Consider the following 22,149-nt stretch of genomic DNA (forward strand, 5'->3'; position numbering starts at 1 on the left):
CAGAACACCTGGTCCAGTTCTGGGAAAAGACTTTATCCAGTTCTCTAGGATCCAAAAAACTCAGTTCAGATCCAGCTCATCACTCAGGTTACTTCATTAGGCACTTAACAGCTCTTTGCCCAGGCTGGCCAGACGAAGGTGCTGGGAGTTTAGGTACAGGATGAGCCATAATCCCAATTCATGTCACACACTACACAGTTTATACACATCTTTCCTAGCTACTTATAGCTATACTTTTTCTATATGAGGACAAATCACTTTGCAGATTAGTTAAGGCAAACTTATCAGTTCATTGTGTTCCTGCCTATTTGGTTTACTATAAACACACCTACAATAGTTAGTTGTGTTAATTTCTCTCTTCCCATACTTACTATAAATATTCACAATAGCTAGTGGTGTCAGCAATTACTTGTTTGGGCTTGTCTTAACTTGGACCTACTCATGTCAGCTAAATTAGCCCTACAGTGAGCTTATAACATAGTAATAGAGACCCATTTTGAAAGCCTTTGGGATGATGTAGCTTGACCCGTAACCCTATCTGCAATAGCAGAAGCAATAAACAGTCTAGGAGAGACCCTGACTGTTTTGGTTGTATCAAGGTAAGTGGAGAGAGTTCTGAGTACATCTAAGGTATGAAGCCTAGCCTCCCCTTGTTCGGTATGTGATTTTAGGAAAGAACACAGATAAGGTGGGTCATCTGGTTTAGATGAAGTCAGAGATCACATTGGGTAAAAATTCTTGTTGAGGTCCTGTGGAAGACAGTGTATGGTGCGTCTGCCACAAGTACCTGCATCTTCCCTAACATTTGGGCTGATAGCCTTTTTAGTGGCAATCACTATCTCTATTAAAAGGTAGTTTAGCAAGCATGATGCCAAGGACTCAGGGAACCCATCAAGCTAGCTGAAACCACATTGAGATTTCAGGCAGGAGAGGGGTTCTAGGACTGGAAGATAACATGAACTAGTCCTGCACTTACTGTCAGTCTTGTGGAATCTTTTATGCTTTGAATTAGAATGTTGAAAATATCAGCAGAGCAGCTTCTTTCCACTGTGGTTAACCAGCCAGCATCCATGCTGTGACATACTGAGGGGATGGGTCTGGATGAAAAATGTGTTTTGAGAACTTGTCAGGAATCAGAGCTAGTGTTACTGGTGTATGTTGGTTAATGTGTGTTGTTTGGAACAAGCAGTATAGCCCCATTACACTTTGTAGTTGCTTCTTTCAAACAATATCTGCATGGTGATATGAAGACAGAACTGTATTTTGTCTAATTTTGTATGTAGTCTTATGGTTCTCTTTAATTTTCTGTCTTCTGTATGATTGTCATTTGCGTTGCTATTAATGTGCAGCAGAAAGATGATATGTAATGAAATGACTATATACTTTATTTAAAAGTGAACAGCAAAATAACCCGTCACCAAAGCCTGTTCACAATATGAATATTTTATGAAGCCTCAGACTGCTGGCAAGGAGGCCAGTACAACCACACCTACTTTTAGGAAGTTGTGAAAAACTTAATCTGAACCAGTAAGCAGGAAAACAAAAGGCTGACTGCTGATGGAGAACATGAAACACTTGGTGGGGTATGTGAAAACTGTGATACAAGCAGGAAGGAACTGAGTAGCAAATTACAGTTTTGGTCCTAAATTTAACAGTTTTGATTGATTTATTCTAGACTAACTCTTAATGCTTATCACTTCGATTAGTGATGAGGTACCACAACCCACTATTTCAATGCTGTACTTATCCAGTAAATTATTTTTATAACTCAGATAGTAATCTTAAAAACAGGTCTGTTGCTTATTCTTAACCAATTAGTATTTATTAATTCACCACAGACAATAGGGGTTGTCAGTAACAGTAAACAGTATTTTAATCAAATGAGCACATAAACTAGGTGTATAACAAAATACAGCTTGAAAAAGGAAAAAGACAATTACTGTGATTTCTTTGACACAAAATTATTAACTATAAAACGCAAATGAAAAATTATCTTGTAATCTATGAACAAGTTCTATATCTCAAATGAGGAGGTAATTTATAAGAAATAAGGAACTGGTCAAACTGACCCATGGTAATTCACACTATTTATCATTCTCTACAAAATGAGACCTTTTAGGTTTCAGCCGAATACAGGGGAGAGATGAATAGGTATGAGAAACTACTTAAGAGGAATAATTGTTTTTCTACTCCCTGCCAAGTTTATCTGGGCTCATAAGATAGACAAACCAATACATACATGGCTTGGCCTGTAGTTGGCCCCCAAACTTATTCACTTGGTAACTGAAAGACCCAAATAGAATGACCTTATCTATGATTTCAAAAAAAGTGAACAAAAGGCAACTTTTAAATTTTGCCACTCCTCTCAACTGCTGGTTCATGAGGCAGGGGGTGTTGAGGGTCATGGTACTGCCTGTTCCTTTAGATTCAAACTCTTCTTTTTGGTTTCTGTATGGTCTGGTGTTTGGCTTCAGCTTATTTTTCCAAAATCCTTTTTGGAGTTTACACAAGCACTGTCTCCTACACATTGCTTTCAACCTCCAATATAGAACCCAATCCTGTTCATAAAGGGGTAGCCTCAATTCACCAAAATGAAATGCTAAACAGGGAGCCACTTTTTTTTTAACAGAATGTCCAACTTCGCTTCTGAAAACAATGTTGCATATCAATTCATTCCAATAATTACTGTGGGATCCTTACATTAACTTTTATATATGTATTTTTTAAACATCCTATCTCAAGTGAGCAGGAGCATTTGAACCCTCAGAACTCAGCACCACCTGCTTCCAGTTCAGCTACACTAGCAACTAGTAAGGATTAGTCATGGTGCTAGCCACTATCTCGGCCGGCCACCGTGGGAAGGGCAAGATGGATTGCATGGCCAGTAGGTCACCCACCTATATGTGAGGTGACAGGGGGATGCTGGCCATTGGGTTTGGTTTCTTTTCTTGGTGCTGTGATGAGCGTGGCCACCGACAACGACACCAAATGTAACGGTGCCCCTCTTCGGGTCCCTGGCAGGGACAAACCGGGCCCTCCGGGGGTAACGGCCTCAGCCTCGAGCCGCTGGCCCTGACCGCTCAGCGGAGTGGCCGCAGCAGGGTCAGACCTTGCTGGGGGGCGACCCTGAGTCGCTCACGCTTGGCGCGGCTTAGGGACGCCCCTGAGCTGGGGGCGAAGGGGCTGGGCCTGGGGTGGCCAGGCGGGAGGCGGCAGCCAGGGCCTGGGCGGACAGCCGCCCCGGGGACAGGCCTGAGGGAAGAGCCTCTCCCCCTCCGCCCCCATGGCCCGGCCCGGCCCGGCCCCGGCCCCGGCCCGGCCCCGGCCCCGGCCCCGGCCCCGGCCCACCCGCGCCGGGCGGGAGCTGGCTGCGGCACGGCTGGAGAGGGGAGAAGGGCCCGCCTTGCGCCGCTGCCCCTCACGCGCTCTGCCGCGGCCGGGCAGCCTGCTTCCACCCCGGGCAGCTGATTGGCTGCAGCCCCTAAGGGAGCCACGGCTCAGCCAGTCGGGCCGAAGAGGGGAGCCTGAGGAGAGGAAAGGAAGCCCCGCCCCTCGTTGCCCCGCCCCTTTCCGCGCCCGCTCTCCGCCGCAGCTGAGGCCGAGCCGAAGAGCGAAGCAGCTTCACGGCGCCTCCTTGTTCCAGCCAGGGAGGAACGCTATGCGCACGCGCCGCAGCTGCCCAGGGCCATGCCGTACGCGCTCCCTCCAAAGGCGCGGGCACGCTCGGCACGCTGTGCGCGTTCCCTTGAAGTGGCGTGTCGGCCGCGCGCTCCACGCTGCCCGCGCTCTGTAGCCGCGGCGTGTCGGGTGCGCGCCTCGCTCGGCCACGTGCCCAGCCCCGCCCCTGCACCGCCTAACGCGTACCTACCGGGCACGAGCACGCAGCGTGTGCGGGAGCCCGGTGACGCGGGGCGTGCGGGCGCAGGCGCGGAGCTGTGCGTGCGCGGAGCGGGGAGTCGGGTTCAAAGGAGGAAACATGGCGGAAAACAAAGGAGGCGGCGGGGAGGGGGCCGCGGAGCCCGGCCCGGACGGTGGCGGCCAGGAGCCCGCAGCCGCGTCCCCCTCCGGCTCCGCCCCGCCCGCCGTCGCCCCGCCCGAGGAGCGCGAGAGTCCCGGGGCGGCGGCCGAGAAGGGCCCGGCGGAGGCGGAGGCCGCGGCAGGCCCCGGCCCCGGCCCCAGCCCAGTGCCCCCCCTGCCGGCGGCCGCGCCGGGCCCGCTGTCGCTGCTGGACACCTGCGCCGTGTGCGCGCAGAGCCTGCAGAGCCGGCGGGAGGCCGAGCCCAAGCTGCTGCCCTGCCTGCACTCCTTCTGCCGCCGCTGCCTGCCCGAGCCCGAGCGCCAGCTCAGCGTGCCCGTGCCGGGCGGCGCCAACGGCGACATCCAGCAAGGTGAGGCCGGGCGGCGGGACGGGGCCCGGCGCCGCCGGGGCCGGGGCCGGGCGGGGGCCTGCTCCGCGCCCTGCCCACGACAGGCGGCACAGGTCGGGGTTGGGCTCTTGCCGGAGGGACCGAGCCCCGGAGCCCCGGGCTGGGCGTGGGCCCGGGGTCCGAGCTGCCGGGAGCGCCGAGCCTCCGCGAGTCCGAATTGTTCCGCGCTCTCTGGGAAGCGGAGCGCCCGCGCCCGGTGTGCGGAGCGACTCCCGCAGCGCGCTCTGCCTTCCCCGGGCACCCGGCGCTGCCGCTGTGCCGTGAACTTGGGGGCCGAGGCGGTCAGGCTGAGCCTCTCCGAGCAGAGGGAGAGTCCCGAATCTGGCATGTGAGCCTTTGGGGGCTTATTAGCTCAGCTCTGTTGGGAACTACCCACGCATAGTCTCGAAAAATAGACTCGTTTGAGAAACCTAGAGAGCTTCATGGAGCCCTCCCCCAGTTTTGTCTTAATTTAGTTCCGTTTGGAACAGTCTTTGTTTGCAAGCAGTGGTGTAGGATAAGAATTAAAATCTAGGCACCCTTATGCCGTTGATTGGATGTATTTTGTTGATTCGATCTTTTTAAGAATATGCTGTAATACTGATTTTCTGGTAATTTTATGTTTGGTTTAAAAGGTGGTTTGGGAAGGAATAAGTATGTATTTGGGCTACCTTTAGTTTGCCAACCTGTTCATTCACAGTCATGGTAAAATTGCATCTTTGTGTTGTCATCCATTTTGGCACAGTTAGATGGAATGAGGATGGCAAAATTCATGTAATTATGTATGGTGGTTTTCTTATGTCGACCTCTTTTTTTGAATGGTGTCAAAGTAACAGTCGTGTTAGTCTGTATTCGCAAAAAGAAAAGGAGTACTTGTGGCACCTTAGAGACTAATAAATTGGTTAGTCTCTAAGGTGCCACAAGTACTCCTTTTCTTTTTTGAATGACCTATGTGATACTTCATATGACACTCATACTGTATGTTCCTGGAAGATGACAGTCTTGGCCTTGTAGTTAAACAGACCTGAAAACTTTCTTGGCTAGTCTTCTCAAATAATTTTGTCTCTGGTAGTTATAATGTGAATGCCAACAAAAATTTGGAGAACTTAACTTCATTTGAATCCTGGTTACTACATGGTTTCTTTCTAGAAGAATCTGCATGTGCATGTTAGAAATGCTGTGTCTATTGGTATAATATTTCCATGTTCAATTGGGATACATAATGGGATTTATTTCTAAACTTGTTTAAAACTGAAAGTTAGCATATGTTTTGAAACTTTCAGGTTTTTAGATATTTAAATTACCATTTTAAAAGCAGTTTTTATAAATAGTTATTTTGGTTTGGTTATAAGGAACACTCTTGGGAACATTTTCATGAAAGGGCCCCTTTTCCAGTTTTACAACTGTTTAAAAAAATTTGCTCACTTAAATGAAATGCACCTAAATGCAACTTTTTGTAAAACGCTGTTTATTTTCATCAGTATTCAACAATAAGAAATAATGTAGGGTCAAGCGATTACAAAAATTAAGTGCGATTAACTGTGCTGTTAAACAGTAATAGAATACCATTTAAATATTTGGGTGTTTTTCTACATTTTAAAATGTATTGATTTCAATTACAAAACAGAATACAAAATACAGCGTTCACTTTATATTTATTTTTGATTACAAATACTTGCACTGTAAAAAAACAAAAGAAATAGTATTTTTCATTTCACCTAATACAAATACTGTAGTGCAATCCCTTTATCATGAAAGTTGAATTTACAAATATAGAATTATGTATAAAAAATAACAGCATTCAAAAATAAAACAATGTAAAACTTTAGAGCCTACAAGTCCACTAAGTCCTACTTCAGCCAATGGCTCAGACAAACAAGTTTTGTTACAATTTGCAGGAGATAATGCTGCCTGCTTCTTGTTTACAATGTCACCTGAAAGTGAGAACAGGCGTTTGCATGGCACCATTGTAGTTGGCGTCGCAAGATATTTACGTGCCAAATGCGCTAAAGATTCATGTGTCCCTTCATGCTTCAACCATCATTCCAGAGGACATGCGTCCTTCCAGATGACGGGTTCTGCTCAATAACAATTCAAAGCAGAGTGGCCCGAAGCATGTTCATATTCATCATCTGAGTAAGATGCCACCAGAAAAAGTTGATTTTGTTTTTTGATGGTTCAGGTTCTGTAGTTTCTGCATTGGAGTGTTGTCTTTTAAGACTTCTGAAAACATGCTTCACACCTCGTCCCTTTCAGATTTTGGACTGCACTTCAGATGCTTAAACCTTGGGTCCAGTGCTGTACCTATTTTTCGAAATCTCACATTGGTACCACCTTTGCATTTTGTCAGATCTGCTCTGAAAGTGTTCTTAAAACGAACATGTGCTGGATCATCATCCGAGACTGCTATAACATGAAATATATGCAAAAAGAAAAGGAGTACTTGTGGCACCTGAACGCATCCGATGAAGTGAGCTGTAGCTCACGAAAGCTTATGCTCAGATAAATTTTGTTAGTCTCTATGGCGCCACAAGTACTCCTTTTCTTTTTGCAAATACAGACTAACACAGCTGCTACTCTGAAACATGAAATGTATGGCAGAAGGTTGGTGAAACAGAACAGGAGACCTACAATTCTCCGCCAAGGAGTTCAGTCACAAATTTAATTAACACATTTTTTTAAATGAGCATCATCAGCATGGAAACATGTCCTCTGGAATGGTAGTCGAAGCATAAAGGTGGCATACCAATGTTTAGCGTATCTGGCACGTAAATACCTTGCAACGCCAACTACAAAAGTGCCATGCGAATGCCTGTTTTCACTTTCAGGTGACATTGTAAATAAGAATCAGGTAGCAGTATCTTTTGTAACTGTAAATAAACTTGTTTGTCTGAGTGACTGAAAAAGGAGTAGGACTGAGTGGATTTGTAGGCTCTAAAGTTTTACATTGTTTTGTTTTTGAGTGCAGTTATTTAACAAAAAAATCAACATTTGTAAGTTACACTTTCACAATAAAGAGATTTCACTACAATACTTTTATGAGGTGAATTGAAAAATACTATTTTGTTTATCTTTTTACAGTGCAAATATCTGTAATTAAAATATGAAGTGGACACTGTACACTTTATATTCTGTTTCAGAGTAGCAGCCGTGTTAGTCTGTATCTGCAAAAAGAAAAGGAGTACTTGTGGCACCTTAGAGACTAACAAATTTATTTGAGCATAAGCTTTCCTGAACTACAGCTTACTTCATCAAATGTTTAATAGAAATCAATATATTTGAAAATGTAGAAAAAATTCTAAAATATTGAAGAATAAGTTTTAATTGGTATTATGTTTAATAGTGTGATTAATCACGATTAACTTCTTTAATCACGATTAATTTTTTGAGTTAATCGCATGAGTAACTGCGATTAATTGACAGCTCTAAAACAGTGTCATTCTTTTCATCACTGAAACTTTTCTGACATTTGTGTTCGCAACTCAAGCTGCTTCTTTTTAATAAAACTTGGTTTGGCCTTAGTCTTCAATCAGAATGAGTGCTTTTGGCAGGTTTGAAGAATTTTAGGTTAGAAACATCATTAGATATTTGTATATGGTCTGCACATGGTATGAAATACACACTGAGCTGCAGAGCTCCAGCTATGTACTTATGATCTAAACAGTAGTGGTTCTCAATCAGGGTTATGTGTACACGTGGAGGTACACAAAGGGGTATCAACTCATCTAGATACTTGTCTAGTTTTACAACATGCTACATAAAAAGCACTACCAAAGTCAGTACAAACTAAAATTTCATACAGACAATGATTTGTTTATACTGCTCTATCTACTGTACACTGAAATGTAAGAAAACTATTTGTATTCCAATTGATTTATTTTATATTTGTATGGTAAAAATGAGAAAACAAGCAAATTTTTAGTAATGTGTTGTGACACTTCTATATTTTTGTCTGATTTTGTAGGCAAGTAGTTTTTAATTGAGGTGAAACTTGGGGGTACGTAAGACAAATCAGACTCCTGAAAGGGGTACAGTAGTCTGGAAAGGATCAGAGGCTCTCAACTAGAGTATAAACCAATTAATACAGTAGTTCACCCTTTGTTTGCCAGCTGGTCCACCTTAACCTTGCCTGTTCTTGACACTGCCTATACATCTGTCCCATATTGTTATGTGAAGGCACTAATTTAGTCCTCATTCATTCTGTGCTTTGTGCTCTTGCAGAGTGCACAACTTGAATTTGATATCTTTGGGGTATACTGGAAAACAGTAGAGAACACATCAAATGTTCTAGCAAATGGTATCAGAAGGTCCATCTTAAAATGAAGGTTCTTAAAATGAAGGTTCATTAAATCTTATTTGAAGGATTTTGACACATCTGTTGGCGTTTTGCTGAGGCCAGATTCTAAATCTTGCATGCTGTATAGGATGTACTGTACTAAAGGATGTAGAGGATTATCAAGCCAAATTTTGCATGCTTTATCTAATAATGGCATGTTCAGATAAACAAGTGTCCCAAGTATAGAGAATTAGTAAAGAGTAACTTCTGCAGAAAATAAATAATTTAAGGATGGAAAACAAATTCCGATAACATTCTCTTAGGGGCAGCTCCACCAATTTTGCTGCCCCAAGCAGTCGCCGCCGAATTGCTGCTGCTGCAACAGCAGTGGAGCTGCTGTCAAATTGCTGCTGCGCCCGGAAGAGCAGCGGAGCTGCTGCCCAAAAGCTGCTGTGGCGGAGCTGCCGCTGAATTGCCGCCGCGCGACACGGAGTGCTGCCCTGTTCTGAATGCCACCCCAAGCACCTGCTTGGAAAGCTGGTGCCTGGAGCCGGCCCTGCATTCTCTTAAAGAACACTAGGCCATATTCTGTGCTGATGTAAAAGACACCTTACCTGTTTGATGGGGCAACTTAGACACCTAACTGATGTGTGAATTGAAATGTGTAAACATCCAGTACTGTGGTTCATCTGACTATAGGTATTTAAATTGATGCCCAAGGATGGCTCTGAAAAATGCATCAACTTCATGGACAAGGAAGTATTATAGCCCTGTTGGAAGCTGTGGAGGACAGGGTGCAGCACTGCATGGTCAAACTTCCATCAGCCCAGCAGGTTCCCTAGGAACTGAGTAAAACCAGAAAGCTATAGATGTTTGAAGAGTACTGGTGTTCAATGGACACACATTCCTACAAACTACAGATGGAACTAGCTAGATGGCAAGAAAATCATGGTATTTGTGGGAATGGAACATTCTTGCACCAGAGGCAGCTACAGCATTGCTGAGCAGTGTGTGATGCAATCATGGGCAGTGTAAACCACAATGTTTAAATTTTCCTGCTTTCATTACTGCCACCTTTGCAGAAGCTCCTTTTCTTTCATGTATAATTCTGCAATCCATATGGCCTGTTAGCATGCCATGAGCAGCTACTTTCCCTGTCAGTCTTGATAGTTAGCCATGCCCACTGATACACCTGAAGCATCCTGTGCAACTGCAGGATACTACTTTCTGATTACATGCTCCATTGTTTTTATTTTACATGTATTTTAATTTACATCACGCTTGGATTATGTTTACAAGATTTTGCACACCTACGCTAAAAGATTGTTAAGGGCGAGTGAAAACTATTGGTTATATATATTTTTTTTCCTTGGGAAGAGTGGGGTAGAGTGACACTTCTTCTTTTCTGGTAAATTTGTCCTGTTACCGTTGCTAGCTCGTTAATCTCATTTTTCACTCCTTAGATTCCTTAAAGGATCTGGAGTTTTAAACATTAAGTAGGATATAGGCCCATAATTTCACAAATTGGCCATGGGGCATGAGGGAGAATGGGCTGGTTTTACTCTACCCTGGAGTATAAACAGATAGTGTAAAAGAGCCATTTTCATGTATTTCTGAAAATGACTGACATGGGAGAGTTCCATTTTATTATCTAGATGGTAAAACAATTCTGCTGTATTAAAGGAGTGCTTTGAAGCATGCTTACCTTTGTCCTTCAAGTGATGCCTAAATGCTCAGTGAAATACTTTTGGGGGTTTAATATATTTCACAATTGATAGTGAGTTGAAGATAATTAAATAATGGTTGAGTTTCTGTAGTTGTTTTTACTGTCCAGATGGAGGCAGTTTCCTGCAGGGCTGGGTTACTGGTCATCTGCACAATTGCTTGTTTATGTTCTGACAGTGAAATTTTAAATGTGGAAAAATAGAAACTTTTTTTCAAGTGAAAGCTTAAAATGTCAGGAAAGGAGATACATCTAACACTTTAGGATCCACTTTTTTTTTTTTCTTGCACCCATGATTTTCTTCTCTCCCTGAGAAGATAGGTTGTTCTGAGAATTTCACAATATTTCAGTGAGGTATTTGCAATCTGTTAAGGAGATTATATCCCACTATGGAGAATGTGGAGTTCTCCTAGCCCCTTATGAACACCACAAAGGGTCAGGACTTCATTAGGCTACTGAAATCTTAGCCAGTGAGCCCACGAGGAGAAGTTTTCTGAAAACTTTAGGAAAACATAGACATAGGGTTAAATGGAAGTGTGCATGTAATCAGATGCATTAATACTTCTTGTGGTTTCAGAGTAGCAGCTGTGTTAGTGGTGAATGCTGTAATGTGCAACATAGCTAAATTATAATTGCTATAAAAACAGTTACTTTTAATTTCTTCTCGTGTACACAGTTCCATTCATAACATTTCATAGAGTTTTGCATTTAGGGCATTTATATGACCGTGATGGACATCTATAAACTGTTCAGGAAGGACAGGCAGGGCAGAAAAGGTGGGGGAGTAGCACTGTATGTAAGGGAGCAGTATGACTGCTCAGAGCTCCGGTACGAAACTGTAGAAAAACCTGAGTGTCTCTGGATTAAGTTTAGAAGTGTGTGCAACAAGAGTGATGTAGTGGTGGGAGTCTGCTATAGACCACCGGACCAGGGGGATGAGGTAGATGAGGCTTTCTTCTGGCAGCTCACGGAAGCTACTAGATCGCATGCCCTGATTCTCATGGGTGACTTTAATTTTCCTGATATCTGCTGGGAGAGCAATACAGCAGTGCATAGACAATCCAGGAAGTTTTTGGAAAGCGTAGGGGACAATTTCCTGGCGCAAGTGCTAGAGGAGCCAACTGGGGGGGCGCTTTTCTTGACCTGCTGCTCACAAACCAGGTAGAATTAGTGGGGGAAGCAAAAGTGGATGGGAATCTGGGAGGCAGTGACCATGAGTTGGTTGAGTTCAGGATCCTGACTCAGGGAAGAAAGGTAAGCAGCAGGATACGGACCCTGGACTTCAGGAAAGCAGACTTTGACTCCCTCAGGGAACGGATGGCGAGGATCCCCTGGGGGACTAACGTGAAGGGGAAAGGAGTCCAGGAGAGCTGGCTGTATTTCAAGGAATCCCTGTTGAGGTTACAGGGACAAACCATCCCGATGAGTCGAAAGAATAGAAAATATGGCAGGCGACCAGCTTGGCTTAATGGTGAAATCCTAGCGGATCTTAAACATAAAAAAGAAGCTTACAAGAAGTGGAAGGTGGGACATATGACCAGGGAAGAGTATAAAAATATTGCTTGGGCATATAGGAATGATATCAGGAGGGCCAAATCGCACCTGGAGCTGCAGCTAGCAAGAGATGTCAAGAGTAACAAGAAGGGTTTCTTCAGGTATGTTGGCAACAAGAAGAAAGCCAAGGAAAGTGTGGGCCCCTTACTGAATGAGGGAGGCAACCTAGTGACAGAGGATGTGGAAAAAGCTAATGTACTCAATGCTTTTTTTGCCTCTGTCTTCACGAACAAGGTCAGCTCCCAGACTGCTGCGCTGGGCATCACAAAATGGGGAAGAGATGGCCAGCCCCCTGTGGAGATAGAGGTGGTTAGGGACTATTTAGAAAAGCTGGACGTGCACAAGTCCATGGGGCCGGACGAGTTGCATCCGAGAGTGCTGAAGGAATTGGCGGCTGTGGTTGCAGAGCCATTGGCCATTATCTTTGAAAACTCGTGGCGAACGGGGGAAGTCCCGGATGACTGGAAAAAGGCTAGTGTAGTGCCAATCTTTAAAAAAGGGAAGAAGGAGGATCCTGGGAACTACAGGCCAGTCAGCCTCACCTCAGTCCCTGGAAAAATCATGGAGCAGGTCCTCAAAGAATCAATCCTGAAGCACTTGCATGAGAGGAAAGTGATCAGGAACAGCCAGCATGGATTCACCAAGGGAAGGTCATGCCTGACTAATCTAATCGCCTTTTATGATGAGATTACTGGTTCTGCGGATGAAGGGAAAGCAGTGGATGTATTGTTTCTGGACTTTAGCAAAGCTTTTGACACGGTCTCCCACAGTATTCTTGTCAGCAAGTTAAGGAAGTATGGGCTGGATGAATGCACTATAAGGTGGGTAGAAAACTGGCTAGATTGTCGGGCTCAACGGGTAGTGATCAATGGCTCCATGTCTAGTTGGCAGCCGGTATCAAGTGGAGTGCCCCAAGGGTCGGTCCTGGGGCCGGTTTTGTTCAATATCTTCATAAATGATCTGGAGGATGGTGTGGATTGCACTCTCAACAAATTTGCGGATGATACTAAACTGGGAGGAGTGGTAGATACGCTGGAGGGGAGGGATAGGATACAGAAGGACCTAGACAAATTGGAGGATTGGGCCAAAAGAAATCTGAGGTTCAATAAGGATAAGTGCAGGGTCCTGCACTTAGGACGGAAGAATCCAATGCACCGCTACAGACTAGGGGCCGAATGGCTAGGCAGCAGTTCTGCGGAAAAGGACCTAGGGGTGACAGTGGATGAGAAGCTGGATATGAGTCAGCAGTGTGCCCTTGTTGCCAAGAAGGCCAATGGCATTTTGGGATGTATAAGTAGGGGCATAGCGAGCAGATCGAGGGATGTGATCGTTCCCCTCTATTCGACATTGGTGAGGCCTCATCTGGAGTACTGTGTCCAGTTTTGGGCCCCACACTACAAGAAGGATGTGGATAAATTGGAGAGAGTCCAGCGAAGGGCAACAAAAATGATTAGGGGTCTAGAACACATGAGTTATGAGGAGAGGCTGAGGGAGCTGGGATTGTTTAGCCTGCAGAAGAGAAGAATGAGGGGGGATTTGATAGCTGCTTTCAACTACCTGAAAGGGGGTTCCAAAGAAGATGGCTCTAGACTGTTCTCAATGGTAGCAGATGACAGAACGAGGAGTAATGGTCTCAAGTTGCAGTGGGGGAGGTTTAGATTGGATATTAGGAAAAACTTTTTCACTATGAGGGTGGTGAAACACTGGAATGCGTTACCTAGGGAGGTGGTAGAATCTCCTTCCTTAGAGGTTTTTAAGGTCAGGCTTGACAAAGCCCTGGCTGGGATGATTTAACTGGCAATTGGTCCTGCTTCGAGCAGGGGGTTGGACTAGATGACCTTCTGGGGTCCCTTCCAACCCTGATATTCTATGATATTCTAAGAAATGCGTGCAGTATCCTTTTGTTTAAAAGGAAGACAAAAACTGACTGCACGTGTCAAGCTATCATAGTTATGAATGGTTTCAGAGTAACAGCCGTGTTAGTCTGTATTCGCAAAAAGAAAAGGAGTACTTGTGGCGCCATAGAGACTAACCAATTTATTTGAGCATGAGCTTTCGTGAGCTACAGCTCACTTCATCGGATGCAATGAATGTGATGTGAATATGAATGTGATGTGACACTCAAATACAATGAACTGTTCTGTCAGCTTATATGTAAGCATCATGCATTCAGTAAAGTAAGATGCAAAGTAAAAAATTCTGTTAAATAACAGACTATTGAAACTGTAGAAGTGGTTATAAATTAGTTTACTCCGTTTATTTGCATTTCATTTAGCTCAGATACTGACTCAAAGTATGCCTGGGTGGACAGACAAGCTAGCTCTGCCTGAGCTAGAGCACAAAAAAAATAACAGTGTGGACCTGGTGGTGCAGGCAAGCCACCTGTGTGTAAGCCTGCCTGAACCCCTAGGATCATACTTGGGTGGCTAGTCCGTACCAGTGCCCTTGCCTCAGCATGCGCACTGCTATTTTTAGGGTGTTAACTTGAGCAGAGCTAGCATGTATTTGTCTCCTACCCTCACTTTCTTTCTCGTGCATAATTAGGAAGGCGATGTGTGCAATGTTGGCTAAACATTCAGTGGAGGTTTAATTCTAAAAAGTGTTCAATGAAATTCCTTCTTTTAGGTTTTGTATGTTTTCTTATACTGGTGAAATACAAATTTCTGAGCTCTTTCAATTTAATACATTTTCATACATGAATCTGATTATTTGTAACCTGTGTTGCAAATAATGTCTAAGATTACTGTGAATTACAGGTTCCCATACTTTTTAATATGTAAGTGTCTTCTGAGCCACCAGTAATTGCATTGATTGATGTGTGGACAACAGCTTCTCCTGTTCACGATCACATAACATCCTTGTGGCAACTGCTTACGTAAATAAGTGATATGAGAGAGAATTTCATGTTTCTAAGTGTCTTTTAATGAATTTGGCAACTGGAAATCAGGGGGAGCAGCCAACACCACGTGACCAGTCAGCCCCCTATCTATTGATGACACTTTGGGAACTTCTGATATAACTGAGGGTTTTTTCCCCCCTGTCAGTTTACTTTATATATTTGACAGCATTGTGCACCTAGTCAGTTTTGCTATTTTCCATTCGGGTCCCAGCCTCAACTGGGCTTTCTAAGATCTAGTGCGATATCACTTCTTCGCTTTTTTGGCAGGTCTTTCAAACAGTTACAAAGGAAGATAAACCTTTTTTTTAAAAGATCAGTTGTAATACCATGAATATTGCCAGAGACACTTGGATGTAGAATTTTAAATTACTTTAAATTTTGTTTAGATGTCAAGCTGATGGTGGGACATTCTAGTGACCTGTGTGGGTTTATTTGAATGTCTAATCAATTCAATTAGCCACACATCAAAATACCTGTGCTATCACATATGTGTGTTGGATGAGCCTTGAAGCTGGTGAGGGAAATGATGACATATTATACATGTGCAAAACTACTTACTCATTTTGGCTATCTCAACCAATATATCAAACTTGGCAAAATACTCATTCTTCAGAGGGCTATGTGTATGCCAAGTTTCAACTTTAAAACGGAAGTTTGAGTTATTAGAGAACACAAGTGTTTGAAAATATTTCCTGAAGTGTGTGACACTATTTTTATTATGCTTATAAAAAAGTAAACAACTGAAGGGGTTTTTTTTAAATATTGTGAGGAAAAATTCATCTTTGGGTTGAGAACAAGCATGGGACACTTCAAAGGGTAAATTTTATTACAAAAACTGGTTAAAAATAGAAGCTTAAAATGGGGGTTTTGGATACACAGCTATAGGTCTTTAGGCCATTGTTAACTAATGTGGCATCTCCTATGTATCAGTGAAGAATTCTAGTAACTTCTCTAAAGTGAAGGTTCTTGGGTATTTGCTATATTAAGTCAGTCCTGAGAATAGGTCTCTTCCAAAATGTGTGATCTCATTTGTTTTCCTTTTTTCATTTTCACATTCTTGGGTTTTGGTTTTTCATAAAGTGCTACAATGAAGAAACATACAAAGAAATGTTATTCATTTTAACTTCTGGCTTGTCTGTGTGTGTAAATAATTACAAAGAATAGGTTACATAAATAAGCCACATTATTCAATAAAATAAGAAATTTCCTAACTACATATAAGTAAAATGCATCTTTAGGCAGTGGAGTCCAGGCTTGAATTCTGGATAAGCCTTATAAAAGATACAAAGCTATCTCTTCTGACTGGCCATACCATCTCTGGCTATGATCTCATCTGAATCAGTGCCTAAGCATGATGCTGAAGGGTATGTGTTCTGCTGGAGAACATAAACTTTCTGCCAAGATGTCAAACAAGGCCCTGACCACATGTGACTGTTAAAGATATTGTTTCTTTTTGTAAAGAGAAGGAAATGTTAACTCTGTTGTCCTGCCTCAATTTATCTTCTATTTAGATGTAATAGGTGTAATAAAACTGGGATGTTGAGGCTTTATGTTTGTAAAGGATCTTGAGGTCCAGAAATGCAAAGCACTTGTGACAGTGCCTTGCAGTCTTGGGTCCTCTATCATTGTGCCTACAGTAATACGTCCAAGAACAGGTTGCAGCATTCTCCTTGCCCTTTCCCCAGATGCATACTCACTTTACCTTTCTTTGCTTTTTAAGAGGTCAGATGTGTGTCCTTTGAGTGCTCCAGCTGGTATTATTCAGGAATGTAAATCAGTGTCAGTTCTTCTTGGATTAAAAAAATTTCTTGTCAGTTTACAGAAAAACACACCTGATACATATGTCATGAAGTTTTAAGTGGAGCTGCATGTAAATTACAGAGTATAGGTATATGTTCTGTGGTCCAAGGAACATTTCAATTCCCTAGCAGTTGCATGTGTTTTCTCCATGTTGCAACAAAGTGTTGCTCTGCAAGGCTGGATTTTTCCTTCCCAACATTTCTCCCCCTGCTCCCCAAAACCACCAAGGGCTGTCTACACTAGCAATTTACAGTGCTGCAACTTTCTCGCAGTGGGGTGTGAAAAAAGACCCCCATGAGCGCAGCAAGTTTCAGCACTGTAAAGCACCAGGGTAGACAGTACACCAGCTCTGGGAGCTATGCCCCTCGTGGAGGTAGTTTTTTAGCATTGGCAGTGTAGACAAGACCTAAATAAGTAAATTCCACTGTGGGTGTTGCATACAATAATGTTAAACTAAAAGACATGTTAAAGTTGGCACTTCCTCTCTGGGATCATGGGTTAGAAATAAATGTCACTAAAGTGATGCTCTTTGGCTTATTGCTGCTGTGGTAAAGGGAGGATCTCAAACTCTGGTTTTCGCAGCTGTCCGTTAAGTGTTTTTTGATGGAGATGTAGCATCAGGTCTTAGACTCTTTCCTATGAGAGAGAAAAATTAGTTCCTTTAATCCTCTGAGTTAGAGGAACAACTTGAGTTGCTCCTCCTCTGTAGGGGAAAACTGACTTTGAATTCTGTTATGACCCTAATTGTGTCAAGAGGGAAAACTGGGAAGAAATTCCACTACAGGTTACTAGTTCATGTAATCATCACTAAATGGCAATGTCCATCTGTCTTTAATCCAGTTATGCAAAAAATTATTCAGAAAATGTATTCAGTAGGAAAGTGGAGTTCTTACCTGTTCAGTTGACTGTGTCAGACTGACCCATGGGTCTGACTTTCAGAACACTTTCAAAGCCATGTCCCTCTCTTATGGCACTGAACATTCTGTGCAAGGCTGCTTAAAGCTTGGACTGGCTAATAAGACTTAAGAAGCTTCTGTAATGGACTGTTTCTGGTGACTGTGAGAGACGAGAACATTTTCTTGATTCTCCTCATCTATTATATTTATGCTATCTATTATATTTATTAAGCTTCTGGTGGTTAGATTTGAATACTAAAACATAGCATAATTTTTATGTGGTGAAAGAGAATAATGGATATGTGTAGTTAGTTACTAGGGAAATACTCTTCCTTGAATGCTCTAGCTAACGTTAGGCAGTGGCTATAGTACTCTAGTTTAGCTGGTAAAAATGTGGTATACTTTACCCTGATACTTTTTAGAACAACAAAAGAAAAATGATAAAGGCCATTATTACTGGAAATATGCCATTATATATTTACCTGTATGGTTCCTTTGTCATACTTTGGTTTCAGATTCATAATATACTGCTTTATGCATGTTCATGTCTAAAGTGAATATAACTGCAGTCTATTTCATGCTACTTCATCCTGTTTCAGGAATGGGGAAATTTGAAACATAAAGAGGATCTGACACCATTTCATTAGATTGCAGCTAATTAGCCGTTACCCATTATATTTAGTATTAGCATCAAACTTAATGTTGAAATCTGTAATTTAAGCCCTTCCATCAGGGAGCTGTAAACATGACGGGACACCTGCTATACAAAGTGAGATACAAAAGTCTAGTATTGGGGAACACGCTAGTGAAGTTCATGGGAAGTGCTGCCTTTGCTGCTGTTAGTGAGTGTGAGGAGTGTGGGGGTTTTAAAGAAGGATGGCTCAGTGCCTAGGGCATTAGCTTAGGACTTGGAACCTAGGCTGGGTTTAAGTTACTGCTCCACCAGCTTTCCTGTGTGACCTTAGCAAGTCAATCACTCTGCCCCAGTTCTCCATCTGTAAAATGGGGATGATAGCCCTGCCCGGCCTCTTGGGTGTTGAGGATAAATACATGAAAGGTGGTGAGGCAATCAGATACTGCAGTAAAGAGCTACCATACAAATACCGAATACATTTATAGCAGGGTGCTGTCTTTGGACCCTTTTTAGGTGCTCCATCTTTTACACCAAATTCTGGCTCAGAGGGTCTGAAATCTGAAGTTCCAACCCCCCCTCCTTCCTAACCCCCATTCTTGCCTTTTCAGCAGCTAGAGCTTTATCTGCTCTCCCATCTTCAGAGCCTCTTGGCTGCTGTCAGAGGGAAGGGAGGAGGTCTCTGCTGTACCTCTTCCTTAGCAGACATTGGAGCTGCTTTCCCAAGTAGCAGCAGCAGCAGTGTGTGAAACTGACAACATCCTTGACATTTTCACTGGTGTTTGAGAGAGAAGCCCTATGGTTGATCAGAATAAACTTCATTGAAGCAGGCTGTGCACATGCCACATACACTGGGTACTGTCATTATCTAATGCTTGTGTAGGTCAGGTTAGCAACATTTTACAGCTGAAAAAAAGAGGCAGAGTCTTGTCCAGTGCCTCAAGGAAGTTTGTGTCCGTGCAAGGAGTAAAGGGGTTTCTAATTCTTGTTATAGTACTCAAGCCATCAGATTGTTTCTCCTCTTCCATATGTTTTTCATTGGCACTGGTGTAATAGGAGCAGCTGAAATTATTTCTGTAGTGACTCTTTATATTGGACAAAATCTGTTGGATAGAGAAGTTTTGTAAAATGCTTTTTTCCTTTAGTCTAGAATTGTAAGTACTCTTTGGCAGAAGTCTTCTGTTACAAAGATGCGCTGATGTACTGATAATGCAGTCTGTTTGCTGTTGGATCAGATATCACTCTGGCTTGGACATCATCTTCCTTTCCAATATCAACTGCATGAAGAAACTTGTACAGATACAGACAGACATCATCTTCCTTTCCAACTGTTCCTCTGAAACCAATAAAAATAATGAAATACAAAGTTTTGTGCTTCTGTTTTAAGTGGCAGCAGCCTTAAAGGGGAACTGTCACAAAAAGTGTACTTTCCAGTTGAATTTCCAGTGTTTCTGTGATACTTCCGTTATGCTGTTAAACATTTAGTGGAGCTAAAAATTGAAGTCTTATCTAGAAGTAATTAAACTTTTAACATGTACTATTCGTGTAACTCGGATCTCGGTGGTGCCAACTGGCAGAGGGCACAGAAGGGGAGTAGGGATCCCATGCGTTAGATGTATGCTTAATAGGTCACCAAAAGGTGATGAGGTCTTACTGAAAGCCAGTAGCCCACTTGTCATCATCATTGCAAAATGTACGTATAGATAATATTTAAGTTATGTATCTATATCGAAAATTATGTTCTTAAGGTCTTGGAATTAAGGCAGGTCACCCAGAGGTGACATGCTTCAGGAATGTATCTTTCAGGCAGAGGTAACAGATGCTTATCTCCCTGTCTGGTCATATGTGAATTGTGTATTGTCTGCCTCACAATGGAGGCCTATTTGCATACTGAGCCTGGTGCTAGCCAAAAGGCTGCAAAATCTACAAGAGAAAATCTATAGGAAGAAACAAAAGGGGATGGGGGGGAGGTCTATGTCCCTCCTGTCCCCTTTATGCATGAAAACAAAGGCTGGGACTTGTTTGTCTTGGGAGGCAAGGGAACATGCTGGGTCCTTCACCTAGAACAGGGGTCAGCAAGCTTCTGCATGGGGCCCATGAGGGTAATCCGCTGGCAGGCCACGAGACATTTTGTTTACGTTGACCGTCTACAGGCACGGCCCCCCCATAGCTCCCAGTGGCTGTGGTTCCCCGTTCCCGGCCAATAGGAGCTGCGGGAAGGGGCGGACCGGTGCTGTGAGCTGCGGGGGAGGGGGGGCGTGCCTGCGGATGGTCAATGTAAACAAAATGTCTTGTGGCCAGCGGATTACCCTGATGGGCCGTGTGTCGAAGGTTGCCAACTCCTGACCTAGAAGGAGACAAGCTTAATTGTGTCTGTCTCTCATGAGAAGAGGCTCACAGCAAAGCCTGGCTGTAAAGTTCTTCAAGGACTTTGGGTATGCATTACTGTATCAGACATGAGTATCTAGTTAATTCAGACTAGGTTCTACAATGAACGTTATGATTTTTATTTTATATGTAACCACACCTTTGTTTCCAATACTTCTACTTACTTTCAATACTTGGACTTATCGCTAACCTGTCAAGAAGCAGCAGAGTGGGGCCTGTGAAGCCTTGAGGGGAGTGTGCGTGTTACCCATGGCCACTAGGGTTAGAGAGCAGACCCCAAGCAGGCACAAATAAGGCTTCTTTATGCTAATGGCAGGTGGTAGCAAGGTGCCTCACAACCCTGGGTATACCCCAGGAAGTATCACAGTGGCATAGTTGGCAGGAACTACACCCTTGCTGGTTAGCCAAGGGTCACGCTCCACACATTTATATACCAGATAACACAGATACAGAAAGATTTAAAAGTGAGAAGGTTAGAAACAGGTAGAGAAAAAGATTTTTGTTTGTTTTGGGTAAGGGAAATAAAACAAAGGAGAGGACAGAATGGGTAAGCCAGAGACACATGCTAAGCATACCAGATCCAAGTTGGGAAAAACTGTGTGCAGACCATGACTTGGAAGCTACAGGGAAAACCAGAGAGGGGATGAAATCTCTACTCATGGAATCTGATAAACATCAGGGACAACTGATTAATCCATTGAAAGTGCCTGTGGTTGAGGGAGGTGTTGGCTTAGGAAACCAGCGTGGCACATGTCCCAGTGGGGCAGTCCTGCCATTAGAACTGGCCAAGATAGAGATCCAAAAGCTGGAAATAGCAGAGAGAGCTAGAAAGTGGGGGAACAAAGCTGAGTGCCCAGGACAGGGAGGGAGATGCTAGCAGAGAAGCAAAGGTGACAGCCACAGACCAGGCTTCCTCAAGCTAAGGGCACATGGTAGCAAGGTGCCTCACAATCCTGGGTACCCCTGGGAAGTTTCAGAGTCAGTTTAAATGGTCTGATCTAAGTGTTTGTATCAATTCCAAACTATACTCTCAATTGTTTTCGTGGGCACTTCACTAATTTTGGATTGGGTTAGTGCTGTGTTCTGAATCTCTTCGTAAGTTTGCTCTTGTGATATGACAGGTTTCAGAGGAACAGCCGTGTTAGTCTGTATTCGCAAAAAGAAAAGGAGTACTTGTGGCACCTTAGAGACTAACCAATTTATTTGAGCATGAGCTTTCTCATCTGATGAACATCTGATGAAGTGAGCTGTAGCTCACGAAAGCTCATGCTCAAATAAATTGGTTAGTCTCTAAGGTGCCACAAGTACTCCTTTTCTTCTTGTGATATGGACAGTATTGCTTTTTACATGGAAAATTCATTACAGTTCCCCAAGTTTAGGTGAATACTGTTGTCAGGTATGTTTAGACTGTAGTTCCTGCTGAACACATAATGGCAATTAGAGTAAACATACATATCTAAATTGTTAAGGATGAAACTCTTTAATAGTAAATAAGGAAGATAGTTATGAGTTGGTCCTCTCTAATGTAATTGAGTGGTTTAAAATGTAACAACAGTACTATGTCAACACTTAATGC

At 43.3% G+C, this 22,149-nt stretch overlaps 1 protein-coding gene across 1 annotated transcript in view; it reads left to right on the forward strand.

Annotated features, from left to right (window-relative positions):
- The first annotated feature begins 3,862 nt into the window (after window positions 1–3,862).
- Window positions 3,863–22,149, forward strand: part of TRIM33 (tripartite motif containing 33) — an 81,032-nt gene continuing 62,745 nt past the window's right edge. The window contains exon 1 of the mRNA XM_073320068.1: window positions 3,863–4,388. Coding sequence (XP_073176169.1) covers window positions 3,977–4,388 — 412 coding nt within the window. The 5' untranslated portion in view covers window positions 3,863–3,976. The remainder of the gene's footprint in view (window positions 4,389–22,149) is intronic.

The sequence above is a fragment of the Lepidochelys kempii genome, chromosome 21 (assembly GCF_965140265.1).
Source record: "Lepidochelys kempii isolate rLepKem1 chromosome 21, rLepKem1.hap2, whole genome shotgun sequence".
Classification (NCBI taxonomy): Eukaryota; Metazoa; Chordata; order Testudines; family Cheloniidae; genus Lepidochelys; species Lepidochelys kempii.